Source organism: Euwallacea fornicatus, chromosome 6 (assembly GCF_040115645.1).
Source record: "Euwallacea fornicatus isolate EFF26 chromosome 6, ASM4011564v1, whole genome shotgun sequence".
NCBI lineage: Eukaryota > Metazoa > Arthropoda > Insecta > Coleoptera > Curculionidae > Euwallacea > Euwallacea fornicatus.
Window position 1 is genome coordinate 5,193,445 of NC_089546.1, and position 21,719 is coordinate 5,215,163.

At 37.1% G+C, this 21,719-nt stretch overlaps 1 protein-coding gene across 3 annotated transcripts in view; it reads right to left on the bottom strand.

Annotated features, from left to right (window-relative positions):
* Positions 1 to 21,719, bottom strand: part of LOC136339664 (uncharacterized) — a 68,055-nt gene that overhangs the window by 35,686 nt on the left and 10,650 nt on the right. For all 3 annotated transcript variants that reach the window (XM_066283086.1, XM_066283085.1, XM_066283087.1), the window contains exon 4: positions 19,445 to 19,929. In XM_066283086.1, the coding sequence (XP_066139183.1) occupies positions 19,445 to 19,929 (485 nt within the window). The remainder of the gene's footprint in view (positions 1 to 19,444; positions 19,930 to 21,719) is intronic.

Genomic DNA, 21,719 nt, shown 5'->3' on the forward strand with positions numbered 1-21,719 from the left:
GAAGATTTTTAGAATCACAACGAAAAGCGAATACCGCTTACGTTTTGGTTAAGTTTATGACGTATCTGCGAAACGTAAGTTAAAAGAATGCCTAGATTTAGAGAAATAAAATAATAATAATAATAATAATAAATAATAAGCGGCTGAGAACTTGCTTGGGCAACGACTGCACCATAATCAAAATTTAGCAACAAAGATGTTACATCGTCGTCGTGAATTTCTCTTCATTCAAAGTAATTGGGAATTCTGAAATTTAATGGGACACCCAGGAGATAACACGAAAGTTTAATAATCACATGCTTTTGACGTAAAATGCCCCGACAAGTTGGGATTGATCACTGGTTTTCTTCAGTATGTCTAGGTATCATCGGTAAGTTACTGCATTACGCTTATCAATACGTCTGACATGCAAAACGAATTGCTCGACTGGCCATTTTGAAAACCATAATCCCGTGACGTAACAACCTGCTGAGAATTTGATTCGGCGCCGTTCGAAACTTAGCGCGCACCATGACGTAGAAGTGACTGAAAATGTCTTAAAATTTACATTATTTACGCAATTAAAAAAATTACTGTCTCGCTGCGTCTTCGCGTCCCCAACCGCTTCGGAGTTATTTAGAACAATATATTAATTAAAACACTTTAAAATCTCAAAAACTTTCCATTCTCCATTCTCGGTTATTTTACCGCTCAAACAAGTTTATGCTCAAACAAACGTGATAGTGGTTTTCTGTCGATTCTCTCCGAAACAACCGTAGGTGTAATCGATTTCGGTGAGATCGGATATAAATTACTGTAAATTACTCTTCCAATAAGGGTTTGCGTATCGTAATCCAAATTTGATCTCGCCATTTTGTCATAATACCCTGAGAAACACGCATGTTTTGAAAAAACACTTGTGGCTTGATATCTGTTTTATATTTCCCAATTAGTACCTTCTTATTAATCGGTTCCCGTTAATGTTCATAAATTAGATGTTCTGTGTGGGTATCAAAGCTAATGCATACACAGATAGTCGCTAGAGCGTAAAAATTGTGTGAGAATATATCGAAATGTTTATGGTTCGTGGGTTTTACGGAATAGGTAATTCGGCGATAAAAATATGTAACGAAAAGGGGAAATAAATTATGATATCTATGACACATGAGCTTTTTTTGTATCCGGTTTTATTCCAGGTTAACACGTTTCTCTCACAGTCACAATCAAACTCGAAAAAAGTTATGCATACACAAGCACAATACGGAATCCCCGATTGCTCCCAAGAAGCGTTTGATATCCCTTGCCAAAAGTGGCAAACCGAAATTGAATTTCCTCGAGATCTTAAAATCATCTCTTGATGTTCTTCTCTTTGGCTTTTAGCCGAAAGTATATTTTTCGAGGGGCACGTACACCTGAAACGATCGTTTGGCACTCTGGGAAAGGCTTTGCGAAGAAATACTTCAAACTTTCATTTACTCTCTTCATATTTTGCCATCAATAAGGACATACGAGGGCCCATTCATTAGGAGTTATCTGATGAATTCGTTGTTGCAGCAGGTTTTAATCTCTTAAAAACGTAAAATTACGGCGGAAAGATCGACTAGGTTCGCCCATGGCGCTGGGCGAGGTGGGTGTTTCAAGAAAGCTTGAGAGGATCTCAACGATGGAAGATAAATTTTAAGTGCGAGGGTGAGAATCCGAAGAATTCGAAAGCTCTCAACTTGAAATAACGTTTGCCTGTTTCTGGAGATGACAAAACGGATCCAGAATTACAAATATTAAAATATAAATTGCAAAATCTTATAAAGGACCAAACTTTCCGACAATTACTGAGCGTTCAAATAGATTTTTCTTCCACATAATTTCATATTCAATGCGATGCGACTTTAAAGTTGATTTTATCTTAATTATATCGTTTCGAACAACAAACCACATCTTTTCTCCCGTCTCAATGTCCCAGATTTAAGATTTAATTTGTATTCAAAGTCGTAGCTTTCCTCTTAGACCACTTAATTGGATTCAATTCTGCGAGTCGTTTGTTGAGGTCTGAGGAAACCATAAACAAAATACGAAAAGCTTTCCCAGCTTTTTTTTAATTAAAATAAAACACGGTGATCGATTGTCTAACTATAAATAGAACGTGAGTTGTAAATTGGAGTTGAAAATGGCGGTGCTCGAAAATCTAAAGTGCTGCAATAGGAGTATTCCCTGAAACCTAGAAAATGTTTATTTGCGAGGAGTTGGTTTAATCCTTAACGGTACCTTCGGAAATGTGGGCCCTGGTTCATATTTCGTTCAAGTGACGAATTTTACCCATGAAGAGGTCCTTTTCTGGCTGACTGGTGCACAAAAACACGATTCCGTAGCAAAATCGATAACTTGGCCTCATCCTGATTACACCAACAGCCTCCTCCTGGACCCAGGTCCGGTTAAAATCCAGCTCCCTGGATGTTAATTTGCATTCCAGGCGGGCAACGATTGTCAAATAAATAACCGCGCTGTATCTGAGACAAATTTCAAATTAAAATTACTCTGTGTGTAAAACGAGTTTTTGTGCTCCGGAAACCTCTCGAGAGACATTTTACTTCCGCCCTCTGAATCCGGGGGAGACAAAGTGGTGAAAGTCTAAGCACTTTTCAAAGTGTATTTAATCAGTTTATTTGGTCTTCTAAGTCGAGCTTTGCAAGGTGGAATCGCACTTGGAGTAAAGCCATTTACGAACTTTAAGCTGCTACACGTGTTGCCAAAAATTGGAACTGCAATAAAACTCCGTTAGTTTATCCTCCACGTGTAGCAACAAAATGCCCTCTTGTATAACAATTCCGTTACGGATTACCTCAGATCGGTATCACTTAATTGAAATTGCAACCGATTTCAGGCTTCATCAGACCTGATCTGGGCCATACATCCTTCCTGCAACTGACTTACATTTTGTTCGGACAATGGTCTTGAATCAGTTTATTTAAACTCAAAAAATGCATATATATTTTGAAAAATTGTTGATAATTCAGCAGTATATTTGTTTCTGGAAAATTTACTATTCCAGTCTCGTTTATGTACAGGGTGGTAAAAAATTCGACGCTCATCATTGGTATCTGGAAAATCGCAAAAGACGGGAGGTTGGTTAAATTAGAGAAAATATGTCAAACTTGGGGCTTAGTGAATATTCGGAAACAATGTTGCTAATTTGTTTATATTTTTCCAGATCTTGGGGAAAACGCCACAATTTAATTTTCAAAGTAAATAGAAAAATTAAAATGTTTCATACAAAAATTTTACAATTTCTTTCGGCCCTTGATGCGTGCAATTTCCAAAATGTTATCTAGTTTTCGAGATACTGACCCCAACATTATTTTTTTTAATGCTAACCTGGACAAATTTTGTTACATTTTGAAAGTGTTCATCAAGGGCTTTTCAACGATATATCACATGATAACATTTTCTAACGTTTCGATTTAAAAGAGTACCATCATCAGAGTTTTTTTTTTATTTGAACAGAATTTTATTACAAATCTGAACATTAACGAGTAAATGGCAAATTTGAAGTCTTAAAATATTAATAAATTCCTTAATTTGACATGTGTTCAAAATGTTCACCGTTTTCCCTAATTCAAAAATTTGTTCGTAAATTAATTTCATCCATGGTTTTTCGCATAGCGAACCTTGGAATGGTTTCGAAGGCATTTCCAATTTTCGGGTTCACTGGATGGCCCCGTCCAATCCATCGGTCTGGATACACTTCATCCAGAATCTCACGAGACATTCTAGAAAAATAGGCTGGACAGCCATCATGCCGATACCACATCACCCGTTTGATCGCTAATGGAATGTTTTCTAACAATTCCGGAAGATCGTTACGCAAGAAATTGCGGTTCATTTCTCTGTTCAAGTTTCCTTCAATGCAGAAAGGTCCAATTAAGTATTCCCCAATAATACCGCACCGTACATTCACTAACCATAGTCTTTGATGTTCAACTTCTCTAAGCCAGTGTGGGTTTACAGCACGCCAAAAATGCAAATTGTGGCGATTCACTGCACCATCACATGGTTTGTGAATGTGGATTCGTCCGAAAAAAAAAAACGTTAGAGAAGAAATTTGCATTTTGATTTAATTGCTGCCTTGTTTAATTACAGAAATTTACTCGATTCTTAAATCAGTTCCATAGAGTTCCTGATGCAAAGAAACGTGGTAAAGTTGGTATTTATTCACCCTCGAAATTTTTTGGACACTTGTCTTTGATATCCCTGAATCAGAAGCAAGCTGACAACTTACATGAGGATCGAATGCAACAGTTGCAAGAATTGCCATTTGATTGCCTTCATGTGTCGAACTTCGGGAGCAATTGTGTTTTTTCGTTTTCAACGTTTTCGTTTCTTTGAAATGTTTAATGACACTGTTGAAAGTCGTCCAGCAGGGAACTCTTTCATCCGGAAATATGTCAGCATCAAGTTCTACTGCTGAACTAACCTTTCCTCTAGCGTTTCCATAAATAAAAACCATTTGTAATTTTTCATTCAAAGTATAGCGATCTAAATAAAAATTTGCCCTTTAAATGACCTTAAAATGATGGTTTGGCTAAAAGTCACCATTCTTCACGTCATGTCCCTCTCTTTACTGGACGACTTTCATTTGAAACTCTTTTCATACAAAGTACCGTTTTGAGTATTCTTCAATCACAGCTTTAAATGGGACACCCTGTATATATTCGCTTTTCATAACCCGATGATGGTAGTTACACCAGTACTGCAATACAAGCGCTTGTGCGAATATTTCAAATCATTTTACAGAACATTGCACACTATACTTAAAGGTGAGATCAGGTCAGGTCTCTCTCCCTCGCTCTCTTCCTCTCTCTCTCTTGTCCAATGTCGTCCAGTCTCGTCACGCCTAGCGGTTTAGTAGCGTCATTCTGTACGGATTTTGCGCAGTTTGCTCTCTTTATAATATATCGACTCTGTATATCGGAAAAAAGGAAAATTTTCAGGTCTTTTCCACAAAGTTTTCCATTTGATTTGTCTGAATCGTTCTTCCGTTGCCTAGTACGTTCAATAGCCACGGAGTACGCCAAATTGCAACTCTAAACAGCATTTATGCAGGTCACACTAACTACTGAAACTAAGAGATTTTAAGGTCCCATCTATTAGGTATGAAATGCGGCATTGGATGGATTATCGAAACTTGGCACCTGATTGTTTGAGATTGGATAAAGTTTCGTCATTATCGTCTAACATGGGGGTTTGGGTGTTAGTTAGTAGTTTCGTTGCTCTATGAATTCGAAGCTGATATAACACAATGAAGCTATCTGGAGGCAGTTAGAAAGGTTTTTTAGGGTGAACCACTTAAGCCAGTAATATAATAATTTCCGGAACAAACTGAATATAAAGTTTGTTTCGTTTATCTAGATACAGAATGTTCACGCCTGCGCGCAATTTTGCGGGAACAATTTATGATATTAGCACCATTTTATTTCGTTCCAGATTTACGATATTTTCGGCTGTCTGATTATTTATCGAGGTTCGTTAGAAGCTATGTATATGTTCCTTTCTGCTATATCAGAGAATTTATTGTTGTGTTATGAAGGTTCGGGAGGCTCGGCGAGAATAATAAAGATAAATTGTACAGGATGTCTCAAAATTAATGTAAAATTCTGTTACGGAATACTCTCACATATTTTATGCCACAAAGTGTGTCCATGCATGAGAAAATGGCAAGGAAGCAACAGCACCTGAGGACACCTTAATTTTTAAAGGAGTGACGTTATCCCCGATATAAATGGACAAATTGCGATTTTCATTACTGTTTCATACATTTTTCAATTCTTAAAATTGCTAATACCTTTTAATTTTGTGTTGTAAACTTGTCATTTAATAATCTCCCAAATAAAAAAGCCTTCGAAGCCACGTCGGGCACATGTGGCCAAAAATAACAAAACATCTGATATTTTTTTGTTTGAAGGGTAAAATGCGCTTTCGGAATATTACATGAAAATTCCGAATCTGTATAAATAATAACTAGTAACGAAATCTCCAGTATTAAATGCCATCTTGAAATACTTATAGGGAACCTATGCTATAGATAGGAAAAAACTAACAAAAAAAACGAATGTAACTTTCAGATCGACAGTTTTTGAACCATTTTAAATTGACGATTTTAAATAGTTCTATAATTTTTTTTAATTTCATAAAGCAAAAACAATCTTGCAACTCAACTTAAAACACATTAAAAGGTCAAAAATAACAACTTTTTCCCATATAATCAAATTTGTAACTTCTACTATATAGCACATATACAAATTTGAAACTTTAAGTAGCAGTAGTTGACATATCCAACTTAGTGTGTTCACAATTATCTTGAAGTTGTAGAAACATTTTTCACAATAACGTTTCATTAAACAAAGGCAAATAACAAATTTTCAGAAAAATTTTTAATCTTTACACCGATCTCATTCCACAACAAAATATACGAATTTGGGAACGTACTCGTCTAATACTCAGAGATAAATTATGGAAAAGTAGTGGGCACGATATCAGGTGATGGCTCCAAAAACGAAATATTGCCATATGGCAGGATGTTGTATACTCCAATATAAATTGGAGTAATGAATTTTAAGGTATTTCTAGTAATTACAGGGTTGTCACATGTATGAAAATTAAAAAAAAATTAACACCATTTATCTATTTCCTGAAGAATGTGTACGTTTTAGATCCAACTGGCATACAACCTATAATACCTTATGATGACGTCAAACGCATCGTGTTGCCATTCCGACATAAAATTTTGCGTATCTAACACTCTATGTAGACACAACGTGAAACGTCCTGAACCCCCGAGTTATCGATAAATTACTTAAGTATTAAATAAAATGCAAATTATATCGTTAATTCCGCTTGCTTATTAATGTATTTTGAAAATAACAACATTTTTCAAAATACACAACACCAATAATTAACACTCGGTATAAACTTCTCTTCGAATCACCAATGAATTGACACGAAGGTACATTGACACCATCAAGCGGTTGATCATCTCTTAAGGAATGTTTGCCCATTCCTCTAATACCGCTGCAATGGAATTATCCTGATTTTAGGATGGACTGGTAGATACCCTAAAATGTCTTCTTGCACGCATCTTCTTACCGTGGAACTCGATAAAATGCGATGACGTGTAAGTTGAACATAATTTTTAAGGGTCGAAACTAGATCATAATGATCTATGGGCACATTGGACCGAGCACCGATCTTCTCTTTGATTTAGAAGCCGCGGCCGCCCACTGCGTGGCCTCCTTTCTACTCTACCGGTTTCTTCATCCCTTTGAAGAATGCGAATAATAGGTGATCTTGGAATCTCTAACAATCTGTGTGTCTCGCGATTTGAGCGACCAGTCTCAAGCAAGGCAACAGTACAATATTTGCAAATTGTACTAAAAACTGAATAACTCTAACGAGTTTCTTATGAATGTCTACAAAAATTAGAAACTCTTCTTATCTCTTGATGTTCGTGATCTTGGCACAACAACTTGACGTTTTGCTGGAGAACCAATAACAAAACAGGAACAACTCGAACCTTTTTGATACCGGAGGTCCAGAGCTTTCGACGTTCTGTTTGCTTCCCGGGTGGACTTGTCGCCTGACTACAGAAATCTGCTCGGTTTCGTTCAACAGATATTTAGATCAACACATAAGATATTCAGATATCTTTTCTCTCTTTCTTTGATCGTCGTATGTGGGCATGTGAGAATATCACGAGCTCACAGAAACGGACTAAAGTATAAGCAGATAAAGTGTCCAGATCTCTTAGCATAATAAGCGGAAAATAGAACTTCCAGCTTCATGTTATTCAGCATCTGCCATTGTTCATCGTTCTCACTTCGTGCTGTAAAGTTGAGTAAATAGCCGCCGAGAACTGTTCTACGTAACGTATACGAAAATTGGTAAAAAAGGACATCTCAATATGTAATATACAATATAATACATGGGGTGTAATGAAAAACGTGTTTATTAGATCGGAGACTTCTCTGCTCTCGACAGAATCATTAATGAGTATTATGTGTAAGTTGTCTTTATTCGTAAAAACTGGACCAAATTTTCCAGAAAAAACTCCAATTTTAACTTCCACATGGGCGTTTGCAGGTTTCTTTTGCAGTTTGCATGACGTAAAATAATGAAATCCTAATTTCACTGGTAATAACGAATTTAACCGTCGCATTGGAAAAATATTGCTACTTCCGGTTGTTGCCGAAAATCCAGAAGTTTTTTAAAAGAAAATGTACTCGAGCTGCTTCCGATTTCCGGTCGTCAACAAAGTTCTTTCACGAGATAAGTTCCATGGATGATATTTCACCCCATAATCACGCACCCCATCGACCCTTGAAATTTCGCGTACATTATAAAAACTGCGGACCTCGGTGATACATTAGACTTCGAAAGCTCTAAGCTCTGCCTAATTACTTAGAACAAAACCGCCCACATAGCTGAAATCCTTTGCGGTCAAAGAAAATGGATTGGGTGACTGGGTTTGAGCCGGAAACAAAAGGTGTAGCTAAGGACGAAGTTAGCCAAATGCTTTATCGGGAAGGGTTGGACAGGGCAACGCAATTAGAATTACCGGAAAACGTCATTTAGCCGGCTTTTCCGCTGGCGTTGTCAGACGTTGCCGGGGGACAATTTTCAGCTTTCTTCGCAATGAATCAGTACAAAATCGAACAAACAAATATGCAATAAATCTGGGTAAACTTTGCTTTCTTAACTTAATTTCGAATGTTTTGGTCGTCGATAAATCACGTTGCAACAACTGCAAAGAACTATTCCTAAACATCGCCCATTATTTGAGAAAAGTTGAATACATTTTCGAGCTACTAAATTATTCCTAATTACATTGCGCAATGGAAAAGCCATCGTACGAAACCTTTTCCATTCCGCGGAATGAAAAATTGCGTCTGCAGAATAATGGATTTCCGAGAACGAACAGAATAGAATTAAAATGGAAAAAAAGATGGAAAGAACAAATTTTCCCCTGATGTCTTAACAGCGGCGTGGCGGATGCCTGTAAATATTATCGAGTTGTCGAATTGGTTCTCCAACGATTGCAGGTCAACATCTAGATATCAATTTTCGACGCAAGTGGCAGGATATTAGTTAAAAGCTTTAGAATTTCCCATCTGCGTGACTTACAAGTCTGAAATTCAATCCGAGAAATCGTGGGCTTGGCAAACTCAATCCAAAAACAATGGGACTCATTTCCTTTATACCCTTATTATGCATCGGCCGAGTTAATGAGGACGTGATAAAGTACCAGAAAACGCAAGCTCTCATTTTACGCCCGGGTACCCATCGCGATCCCATAAAGTTACGTATGAAATAAATACGGAACCTCCGCCCTTATTATGGTCGCATTAATCTTGTCCTGTCCCAGACCTCATGTATCACGACGTAATGATTGGAATACTTCTCCTTATAAATGCGTTGTTTAATGCAGATTACCGATTGGTTCGTGATAAATTGTCCGCCGGATGCCGTTGAAAAAGAAGAGAAAGGACGCTTCAACGCTTCCAGATTTTAGGTACATCAACAATGATTTATGAATGGTCTAAAATGTGACATAAACGAGGACAAGAATGAAATGTTGTGTATAATTTACGCGATTAAAGTTTGATGATTTCAAATATTTAGGCTTATCCACAGATGAAGTCCCTGCTTCGTCCTTGGACTAAACTCTTTAATAATTCACAGCGTACCTACCCCTCCGGATTGACGGCAAATATCCCTTTTCAAAAACCTAATGTTAAACCCTTAAGAAAGATCAGCGTTATAAGTGTCGGTTTTATCAGGGCAACACTCCGGCTGCAAGTTCAGCAAACTGTAATATACAAGAGATACAAATGCATGGCAAATTCATATCCTTTGCGTGGTTTCACCGATTTCGAACATTGTATACCGTAGCTTAACTTTTAGGGTTTACAATCTCCGAATTATTTGAGACTACCAGCTATTCGTTGGCGAGATTCGGGAAAATGGAATAGTTGCTTACTTTGGGAATCTAAATATAACGGCTCTTCCCGAAGTCAACGTCCAAACATCGACGTTAAAAACTGTACGAAATCGATTCGAACTTGATGTGTGTTGGAAAATTATGTTGAGAAAATGAAAATTCCTGAGAGCGCCAAAACTAAATTCGATTTTCTCGCTGTTTCGGTTTCTTTCGTGGAGGAAGAAAGACAAAATTGGTCAAAAAAAAAAAAAAAAAAAAGAAAAAAAAAAGAAAAAAAAAAGAAAAAAAAAAGTGAATTGATAAAAATTTTAAAAATTTATTTCAACGCGTTAATAAGAGACGCATTGACAACTGTCATTTGACGTTATTGATCACATATGGGGGGTTAATTTTAAAAGGGGGGGTAGAAATGCCTCCAAATAAGGTCGCAAATGCGGAATCGATGAAAACGGAAATAATATTGGAAAATTGACTGACGCTATCGTTTATATTGAGAAATAAAACAGTTAAAAGCAACTAGTATGTACATATATTAAATATTTTCAAAAATCGGGAAGTTGGGAAGCCTTGAAAATTTTAGATAATTAAAGATGTTAGAATGCTGAAAAGAAAACTTTTCTGAAAATCACTATCATTTACAAGAAATGGTCCTTTTTACAAAGAAAACATTCACGTCCAAGACTGACAAAATCGAGCGCTTCTCGAAACAAACTAACTCTATGTATTGTCGGTAAACAGAGCTTGATATGTGCAATTGCCCATATAATCGCTTTTGTGACCTAAAATCAGGGTATTTTCGAAAACTAAAGACGATGCGGCTTTTTTAGTTCAACCTACCGCCTACCTCAATTCCCCGACACTGGTGGCAACGTAGATTCCTTTAATGCCGTCAATTGATATGTGTGAAGTAGAAAACAATCCCAAACTATAGAATTTCATTGATATATCTTTAATGGAATTGAACTGAACAACATTTTTAAATGAACATTCTTAAAGGACTTTATTATCGGTTTTATTTTTAGCGGAAAATAAGTACTTATCATAAGGTAGGACATTATGGACATTCGAAGAAAGTTTTGATGGCGTTCTCATAAAATTTCATGACCGTTCAAATAGGAAATAAGATGACGAGAGACTCGACAACACCTGTTTCTACTTATTGGTTTCATCAGGCACGTGTGTGCACAAAGTAGGTACACATAGTTTATAGAATATTGTCCCAAGGCATGCGCGCAAGCGACTGCAGGCTGGAAAAAATATATGTTATAATGTGGAGACAATGGGCAGGATGTAAGCTTTCCTATTTTACAGATTCGTTCAAAATGATTTCGTCCTGGATAAATTTCCAGCAAATGAAAACCAGTTCCATATATGCGGAAATAGCTGTATGGATAAGGTAATTGAATTGTATCTAAACAAGGGTGGAGAAATTTGGAAAACGATTCGATGAATATTTAAAAATTGCCATCGACATCGTTTTAATGATCCCATACAGGGTGTTCCTTAATGGATGATAAAAAACGAAACGGGTGAATCGTGATCTTATTTAAAAAAAATAAAATTCTTATATAGTCCTAAATTACTCCTAATTTGTTTTACTGGGTGTTGAAATTTAGTTTTTTCTTTCGATTTTCATTAAATTTCTCTGTTATTTGCGAAGATGATTAACTCGAAATCGGCAGTAACAAATCGATTTCGCGTTACGAACAAACTGAAATAACAATGATTTAAAACACTTCGCAGATCATTACGTCCTTCATGGTTGCTCTCAATAGGTTACATCAGGACTTTTTTACGACACTTTTAGATTTCATTCGTTCATTTTATCCCTCGTGTCTTTTATTAACTTGTCTGCTTCTTCAGTTTTTTCATTGGGAATAATACTTTAAGAGATACTTGGAAAAATATCTGCCCCGATTGACGTAAGACTACAATAAAACGGTAAATCAGACTGGAAGCAATTTAGGACTATGCCTATGGTACGAAGCTTTTATCTTCAAGTAAGCTCATGATTCACCCGTTCCATTTTTCGTCGCCCGTTGTGGAACACCCGGTATAGTGGATTATCGAAAAACGGTATCGAAGTTATAATTCTCTAACCAGCACCGAGTAAGGCGGATAGTTTAAAAATAACTTCTCCAACGTTTACATTTTTGTTTTTCCAATGAACTAGATCTCTACGCACAGAGCGTAGTTCTTTTTCTACGTGTGGGATATCTTGGCTTTTATCGAAATAAGAGAAACGAGTTTTGATTAAAAAAAAAAAAAGTTAACGGTGGAAGGAAAATAATCGGTATCTTCATTTCGCAACTTCGGAGCGACTTTTAAAGTTCGAGACTTTTATAACGAAGTTGTCTTCAGTTTTTATTAAAATAGAAACGCTGTTCCGGCAATTTCGCGACGATAAGCTCGCCAAAGTCACCCCTTTGTTTCCGTATCATGCGAACACCCTGTAATTAGTGAGCAAAACAGTTCGATGAGCAGAGAATTGAGATGGAGTCCGAGACAATTTGGACTTGTCATATTTTATGTGATTTGCATTGAGGAGTGTAGCCGTGAGTGAATTTTAATTGTTGTAACTGCAGTGAGTCGCCGCCAGAAGTTTTTTTGCAATATGTGAAGTTCGATTCATATCTCCTGCGTGAACATAATGTGTGGATCGAAATTTTTCAGAAATCAGATTTTCCTCCACGTTACACAGTGTGCTAGTGCATATTGCCCTAAAAAATTGATAGTTTTCCATATTAGCTGGTTGCATTACATGTGGAAAAAGAGCGTAAATTTTGCTTCGATATAAAGGATTATACGAGATAATGGCGAAAGGCAAAAGTGACTAGGGCTGGCAATATTGTCGATTCACGCGGAACTTGCGATAGTTGCTTCGCCGGCAGTCACAGAAATTCACAGTATTTGTTTCTGAAAATTAAATCCATCTTCAGTTCTACTTGTTGTATAACTTGAAACTTTCATTTAAGGGTGGCGCTATATGAAGAGATAAGTTAATCCCTAGTTCCATGTAAACCCTCAAAAACAGTCGTTAACTAAGTCGCTGGCAAACTTATTAAAGGCAAACATTTTAGCGCCACACAAACATGGGAAAATTCCGAAACATAACCCTTCCCTGCTCATTTTCAACGCCATAATTTTATCTCCGAAGCGTACTGTTACCGTCACTTCCAAAAGCCTGGATACACCACGGCTGCCCTAACTGTTTCGAAACAATACAGCCATTTTGTCGGGCTCACCAGCGTTCCTGCTGATTTGATATTTTGCAAGAATTTCGGGAGGGGGGAAAATCGCTTTTCCGATTATTATTTTTTTTCGCGTTTTTCCCAAATTAGCAGCAATAAGGCAGTTTCCGCTAAGCTCCTATCCTAAACTTAAACGTACCTTTTTTTTTTTGTTATAGCGCTACGGCACGGTCACTATTTATCCGCACCACACCGAGAGCCGAACTCTGAATGACTCGGAGAAAGCATTAATTGGATTTAGTTGGCCAATGACTGGTCAAACATAATAAGCTTACAAAAGGGCATCGAAACAAGTGGATTTCCTGCCATAGGGCCCGGCATAAAATGGAATATTATATGTATTGATGAACCGCAATTTCCGTAAACAGCTGCAAAATGAAATTCGAACCTCCAATGAAATCGATATCGTCTGCTAATTCCGAACTCTACATTGCAAATGGGAGTCTAAAAATAATATGTTGATAAGCCAGGTTCGAGCATAAGTACAATGGATCGTATTTCTCGGGCGTATAGAAACTCTTAAATTCTCAAGATTAATTCAAATATCTTCATATCACTTACGTGGAATGTTAAATCCGCAAATTCTTCTGCAGCCGAGTTCAGCCTAACCCGAATATTTTCGTTTCGCCCACGTGAGGCATAATTGAAAAAAAGTCTTTGAAACGATCCCGTTGTGTATTCACCGAAAATGCAACTTTCGAGTCAGGTAATGAAATCAACTCATTTCTCGAGTTCGACAATAAACTTTACCATGGCGAAAAAACACGACTGAATGATAGATTTCTCACTATATTGTCACCGAGAAATACATGAAACTTTACTTTTCCCTAGGAAGTGGCGGAACGGATTTTGCACGGCTATGCATAGGTTGATACTAAACTGAAGGATGTCTTTAATTAAACTGAAGAATTGTTTAAAGAGCCAAAGTCAGCCACCCGTGCAAATTATGTGGAATCTGGCGAGAAAAACGCACAATGCTTAAAAATTATGTATATAAAACGTAGAATCATTCTCGTGAGAATGTGGGGTGTATATAGGGTGGCTCAAATTCCACGACCTTAAAAAAAAAAAAACTTGAACATCGACCATTGTTTTAACAATGCTGAAAATCCGGAACGCCGCAAGCCATCAAGTCCAAAAATGCCGTCTGCTCCTGTAGCTAAATAAACTGCGTTCGACATTCAGAAACTTACGACGATTTCTAAAAAAAAAATTTTTTTCTATTTCTCTCACATATTTCACTAGATAAGTAGTCAAACTACAGGACAAAAGGATGATCGTATCACGCGTTATAAGTGAAATAAGTCATTATAACATCGTCACTATTATCAGGTGGCGTGTCCGACACGTGAATATGCTAATCGTTCTGTTTCTCAGTGAGAACCTGTTTTTTGCCTGAATGAAGAAGTAAATGGAGGCACATCAGGACATATTAACTGTTCTAGTGAGAAAAAAAAACTTCTTTGAGGAAGAAAAGTCTAGAGGAAGCGACATTTCTTCCTAAACAAGAGACGTTTTTCCATTCAATGAACGAGGAGTGTGTAGGTACGAGCTTATATTGGGGATAAAATGTAATCTCCCATGGCATCAGATCCGTTTTTTAAGCCAGGAAATGAGCGAAGCGCTCCTCTCTAAATTATGAATTTTTCTAGCTCAGGTAATAGCTTTTTGAAGAAGAAGTACAGTTTCGAAAGTAGGTATTAGTACATAAGCGAAAAAACTTTTTTGCTCTTCAATACGGGAAAAGATTCTACAATTCTTTTGGGTTTAAAGCGTAATTTCCGGACCTATCAAATTAAACTTTGTCCGCAGAGAGGAGAGGACTAAACCAACTTCGTCGAAATTATAATAGGAACTACGCAGCTAAGAAGACAAACATTTCTAAAGCAGCCATGAGCAAATAAAAGTCCACATGAACGAAACTGTATATTGCGTTTGTTTTTTTCACTCTCTTTCATGCCTTTGTATATAATGTTATAATACATACAGTCACTCAAAAAAGTATTCATACAGCTGGAAAAAAATTCTGTAAACCGTAACTTTTGACTGATTTTGTATGATGAAAATTCAAACCGAAACTCAATTTGCGTGATTGAGCAACTTTTGAAAATTTAACTTTTAGGGTGCTTTGCAGCGTTTAAAAAAAACTCCGTTTTGAAAACTTTTGGGGCGGTGGAAATTTTTCAATGTGGTTTTAACATTCTTGTAGAGGGGATTTTTCTTCGTATATCCTGAAAATTTGATCAAAATCGAACCGCAAATAAGGGAGTTGCAGCTTTTTAAAGTCGTCAAAAATGTCAAAGTTTCGTCATTTTACGCGAAAATCGTCACTCTTTGGCGTTTTTGACGACTTTAAAAAGCTGCAACTCCCTTATTTGCGGTTCGATTTTGATCAAATTTTCAGGATATACGAAGAAAAATCCCCTCTACAAGAATGTTAAAACCACATTGAAAAATTTCCACCGCCCCAAAAGTTTTCAAAACGGAGTTTTTTTTAAACGCTGCAAAGCACCCTAAAAGTTAAATTTTCAAAAGTTGCTCAATCACGCAAATTGAGTTTCGGTTTGAATTTTCATCATACAAAATCAGTCAAAAGTTACGGTTTACAGAATTTTTTTCCAGCTGTATGAATACTTTTTTGAGTGACTGTATCTGAAAATTGCATTAAAAAAAAAACATAAAAATACGGCAATATTTAAGGTAATTATGTCCAAGACGATCTGAGGTTGTTGGAAGCGCAACAACGATAATTGGCTGAAAAAGTAGAAAGTCAATATGGTGCCGACGGCTCAGGAAGGAAAACCTCTCGTGCTTTAAAAGATAGATTGTGAGTGATTGAGATAAGATAGCAAACAAATTTTGATTTCTCACAAAATCAACCGCGTTCGTGACGCATCATTTTCATCTCTCCGGCAGAACGACGATACGCACGGAAACGGTCTTCATTCTGCAGTTTCCTCTGGCGCCTAATGCGATAATCGCTAGACCTATCCGAATGTCTCTTTATTGGTCTCTGAATTGAGCACCTTTTTTTCAAACGTAACCAACCTTGCATCTTTCACCCTTTACGAGATCCCCCAAATCTGGACGTTCCTATCTTGAACGCTCTGACCGATAACAATTAATTTAATTGCCGCAAATTCCATATCTCTTCACCTGTCTCGAATGCGCAAATTGGAACTTTCCGAACTCCAACCGAGAACTTTTCCGCCTTAAAAGGGTAAACTTATTGTTGCATTTGCAACGAGAAAGTTTATTCGCGTATAAAACAAATATTAGCCTAAATACGTCACCAGCGTTGCTTGGTGCCATTAACCACCAGTTCACGTGTTTTTTTTATTACTGTTGTGCTTATATCAGTGCTACGGCTGTGTTTAGCATTTTGCTACGGGACACGACCATGAATTTAAAATTTTTTTATTACGGTATTTTTCTGTTGCTCTGCGAGCAAAAGTGCTCAAGAGCGAAGCTCCGAGGTCCGCACCAACTCAATTCCAGCATTCCAATTGGACGATTCAAATACTACACGGTTATTCGTTCACGCCCCTAAATTTGACTTACCTCACCGCCGTTGCAGGAGTGCATGCCTACCTCGTTCAAGCTCACCCTAACTGTTTATATTAACAATACACAAAATGTCTATTGTTTGCTTTGACTACCGTTTTTATGTTTCTGCCTATTATTGTTTCACGCTGCACCAGCAGCGGCGAGAATACAAATGAGACCTAATCAAAGAATGTTTCCCTTTGTTTTCGATTCGACTAGTCGAACCGACCTCGTCGATATAAAACAGACTTTCATAAAGTTCGATACCATCTGGAAATCCGAGGAAAATGAACATTTTATCTTAGATTGATGCAGACGCAGAATTTCATTAACAAATCGTGATAGAGTACACGACAAGGTCGTTGCTTTTGTGACGCTAACAGATTGCCAACCTGATATAGAGCTGACAACGTGACAACTCTGGATATGCGGCATATGTTGCTGGCGCTAATGCATTTCCTGCATTGGAATATGTTTTCAAAATTTACGTCTAGATCCAGGAAGATATGTCCGCCCGATTCGATAATTTTATTACTTTAAGTCGCAGAGGTGCAAGTTGATGTAGTCCCCGGGTGTTCGGCATCTTTAAGGCATTTTTGAAACCGAACATCAATCATCGTTTCTTCGTTCACGTTTGTGTGAGCTTACGAACTACACGAGCGCATACTACATGTAATCGGCTAGAGTATGGGAATTTTACTTGCGGGCCCGATTTGGACCCAAGGAATTAGCAACCGATCACATGCGATCTTACACAATAATATCGATCAATTTACAGGGTATGTCGTATTATTCGGATGTTCCTTTCACAGTCACGCAATACCTAGTTAATTGGTTCAGCTGGCACGACATAAATAATAATAATAATTACATGATCGAGATGACAGTAGAGTTGTTCTGAATACAAAGATAATTTATGTTTGCTAAAGAAACTGAAGGAAAAAACGATATGGAAAAAAGTTTGACGTATCAATGATAAAAACAATTAATTAAGCTAAGACATTATAGCTGCATCGGCCTTGGTGAAATTCACACGTTCCCGTTGCGGTAACAGCATGGACGAGATGCAATTTATACTAGTTAATAATTTTGCTTCGCCTACAAAAACGCGTTTATACATCCCACTTGACACGCCATAGATCAATAATTAAGTCATTTTTTGTCATATTTTAACGCCCAGGACAAATGGTATGTCCGTACCAAATTGGATTAAAAACCCATGTTTTAGGCTAAATAATCTGATGAGGGCAGAAATATGTCGGGGAATAACGATGCGGTCAAAGTAATTTCTCAATTGTCTGAAAAACGTTCGCTGGTAATTCTTCGGAGGATTGGGTAAACCGAAGAGATTTAAAAGACCCATAATTACGATAACTCCAGAGGTGGTCCTTCAAGTTGAGCTAATTATTAATCTCTAACGATGTGAAACTCAACGAGATTCTTGAGGATGTAAATTGAGGTCGTTTGAATCAGGGAGGGTCGGAAAATTATAAATTCAGGCAGGTCAAAAAATTACAAGTCCAAGTCGGACTAACAAAATGAAATATTTCGGTTTTGACCCAAAACATCTGTTGGGATTAATAAGGCTCCATCACGTCTCCCGACCGAGAAAGTTTTAAGAACTTTTGATTAAAAAGTTCCGCATTTGGTTGCTCGAACTTAGAATTTACTGGGGAACGATACCAAAGTGGACATCTTTGAAGAACTGAAGATCCGGAAAATTTACAGTCCTTCAACTCGCGAGTGGAGGAATTTGGGAAAATTTTGATTCGTTACATGAGTGTTTTAAGACGATCCTTGCAGCGTCAAACTTCTCTCGCGGGCTCCTGGTCTAGGCAAACTTGCTCTACTAAATACTTCGAGTGAGAAATTGATTTTTCTATTCGCGAAGAAAGGTACCCACGAGCAGTTTTTGCCCTTCGAGTCTGGAATTTGTCGGCAATAATCAAGGCCCCTCTCGAAGAACCAAACTGAAGACAAACGAAGATGAAGTGTATTGTCGGAGCCTTTAACTTTGATTGATAATGCTTAAAAAAACATTGTTTTAGCTTTGATGCGTCGAACCGCAATTCGGCGTAAGACATGCGCGGAACAAGGGCGGATTTTTGAAAAACCTCGCGACATGGAAAAACTCCAATTTCAATCAATTACTTTTTTGATCTAGTTTGTTAATGGCAGAAAGCCGACACGGCACGGTGCAACTGACGGCGTCCGCGACCCGAGAAGAAACTATGAACTTTTCTCAGCTCTTCCTACTTCTCTTTAAAAAAAAAAGTGGGTCGAAAAGGTCAAAAACCCATTCACTAGATCGAACCAGATTGAAAATGTATTAGAAATTTTCATGTTTTATTTACAGCAACGCATTTCTAATAACAATAGCCTATTATCGCTAAGACGATAATTTATAACCAGTCAGCTACGAGATTAAACCAATAGAAAATTGTCGGCAATTTGTTGCCGAATGGAAACCGTCACAGCCGGTTAACGGAAACCGCAGTATAAATGAAGTCGTCGATCACTTTCTCTGCAATGTATGTATTTCATAAATCTAGCAAAATATCTGGATAATTTCAAACAGGAGATTGTTGCTACAAACTCTCTTTTAAACCATTTTATTGTTTACATTAACATTTCCGACATTGTACAAACGTCCAAAAAAAAAAATATATATATGACTTACCTTCTTCCTCAATCTCCTCCTCATGCGCAGCACTGCACTCCCTACACATGGGCCCCTTCTGCTGCCCCCTGGCGGCCGCCATCAGTTCCATGTCCTTGTAGCCTTCCGGAGGACTCAAAGTGACCGCGTCCACAAACTCCATCGGGGGAGCGAATTTCGGACTTTGCGGAGTCTGTTCGATCCCGCTGTCATATTGACAACTGCAGTTCGGTTCGCAACACGTGAGTCTAACCATTTCGTGTTGTTGGCACGTACAAATACCGTCGTCCTCATCGTCGTCCAACTCGCAGTCCTCACGGATGAGGATGATATAGTCCGCGTCGAAAAACTCGTTTTTGGTCTCGTTGAAAACGACCCGATTCGACTTTTTGTTCCGGCCGCGACCCGGTTTCTTGAGAAGGGATTTCAGGTTGTCTCGATCCGGGTTGTGTTTGGAACGTTCCGTGGCGTCATTCACCATGGCGGTGCCGTCACCTCGAATTCTCCTAAAAACGAAACCAAGGAATATTGCTATTGGAATTTCGCGTAACTATTGATCGGCACTATAAGAACTTTAGCTGTGAAATTGCAGTCATTCGTCTTTGAGTGTTATCGGTGACTTCACAAGAGTCATTAACCAAGAGACTTTCGAAAAAATACCATCAAAGAAGCGTACGTGTTAAGTATATTTGAAATGTACCAATTAAATAGGCGAAATAGTTAATGAGCGTATTTCGTTCTCTCCATTATTACATTACGAGTCGAATGTGTGAGCAATAACATACGTATAAATCACGAAATATTTCGATAAATGTGTAATCAAATATTGCTATTAGTTGAGGAAAAGTGTCGAAAAAATATTGATTCGATGGAAATTCCTAGTACAGTCAAAATGTGATGAAATCGTACTATTGAAATGGGCTCAGAATATCACCAACCAAGAATAGATAGGTATATAAACCAATTTCCAGAAATTTAGATTTTTTTTTAACTTCCAGAAAGCCAAATTGATAGTCCTTTTGAATCACCCATATTCTTTTCAACTACTTTGGGCGCAAAAATATGATATACGAGTAGTTTTGGATCTTTAAGGTATGGCTCGATCACCAGGATTCATTTTCTTCCTGTTTTTTGAAAGTTTTCAACTCCCACGTGACTTATCTCATTCTCCAAGAATTGGAATTTTTTCTTCCAGTTTTTGGAATGTTTTCGCCTACCTCAATTCTGAGGACAACACCATCAAATTACAGCATATTTTTAACGGCTCCGAATGACACCATCGAAATGCCAGCTCTGAATCATTTTAATCTCTGTGAAATTAAATTGCGTGAAATAGAGGACGAAGGCACAAAATGAAGTTTTCATAAAAATTGAACCGTGATAGGACAGAAATTTGAATCCTGAAAACCAAGAAACTCCACATCACAATTAAGTATAACTTATAAATTATAAAAAAAAAACAAAATATATATTTTTTACAGTTTTGAAATCGTTTTATTTAGCTTACCTGTATTTAGTTCTAGCTTAAAATAAAAAAAAGGCGATTAAATTTTAATCATAAATTTTAGCGAAATTATTTGAAAATATTTAATAAATCAACGCGAGAAATAATCAAATTTCAAAAATAACTTCCTTTACTGTTTGCAACCGAAACTTCTAGAAATTGATTCTTTCGTATTTCTTCTATTTTTGCTTTTGTGCGCAGAGTCTAGCATAGAAAAATTCAAAGTAGATAATCAAATATCCTTATAGAAAGCCATCAATAATCGTTTTCAAAGTCAAAATATTCAAAAGTTTGTCTGAAAGAGTTACAAGTGACCCAATTAAAAACTTTAAAAAAAAACATTTAAGAAAAAAACGGACAGTTTTATCCGAAAAAAGTGATGAAGAATTCATGCCAACCTCAAAAGATCTAAAGTCAAAAACAGGTTTTGAGCATTTAACCAAAAGATTATTGAGGAAAAATTTTACAACAGTAAGGCTTTTTCCAGACAATTGATCGCCGTGTTAATGGATAATTTTTTTCCTTTTGGAATCTAAAAAATAAAATTTCAAATTTGGATTCTCCAAAATTAATAAACGCGCTTCGTGGACGGTGTTCTGGTGTCAACTGATTGACCCTATGACATTTTTAGAATAATTTATCAAATAAATGATTAAACAAAAAATTATACGTTACTGTGAAGGCAAAAAGTCAAGTCAGTAAAAGCTTTTGGATTTTTTACAAAAATTGAAGTCAGCTACAGCAAAATCGAACATTGCAACGTTTAATATCTTCTTTCAACATCATTACCTC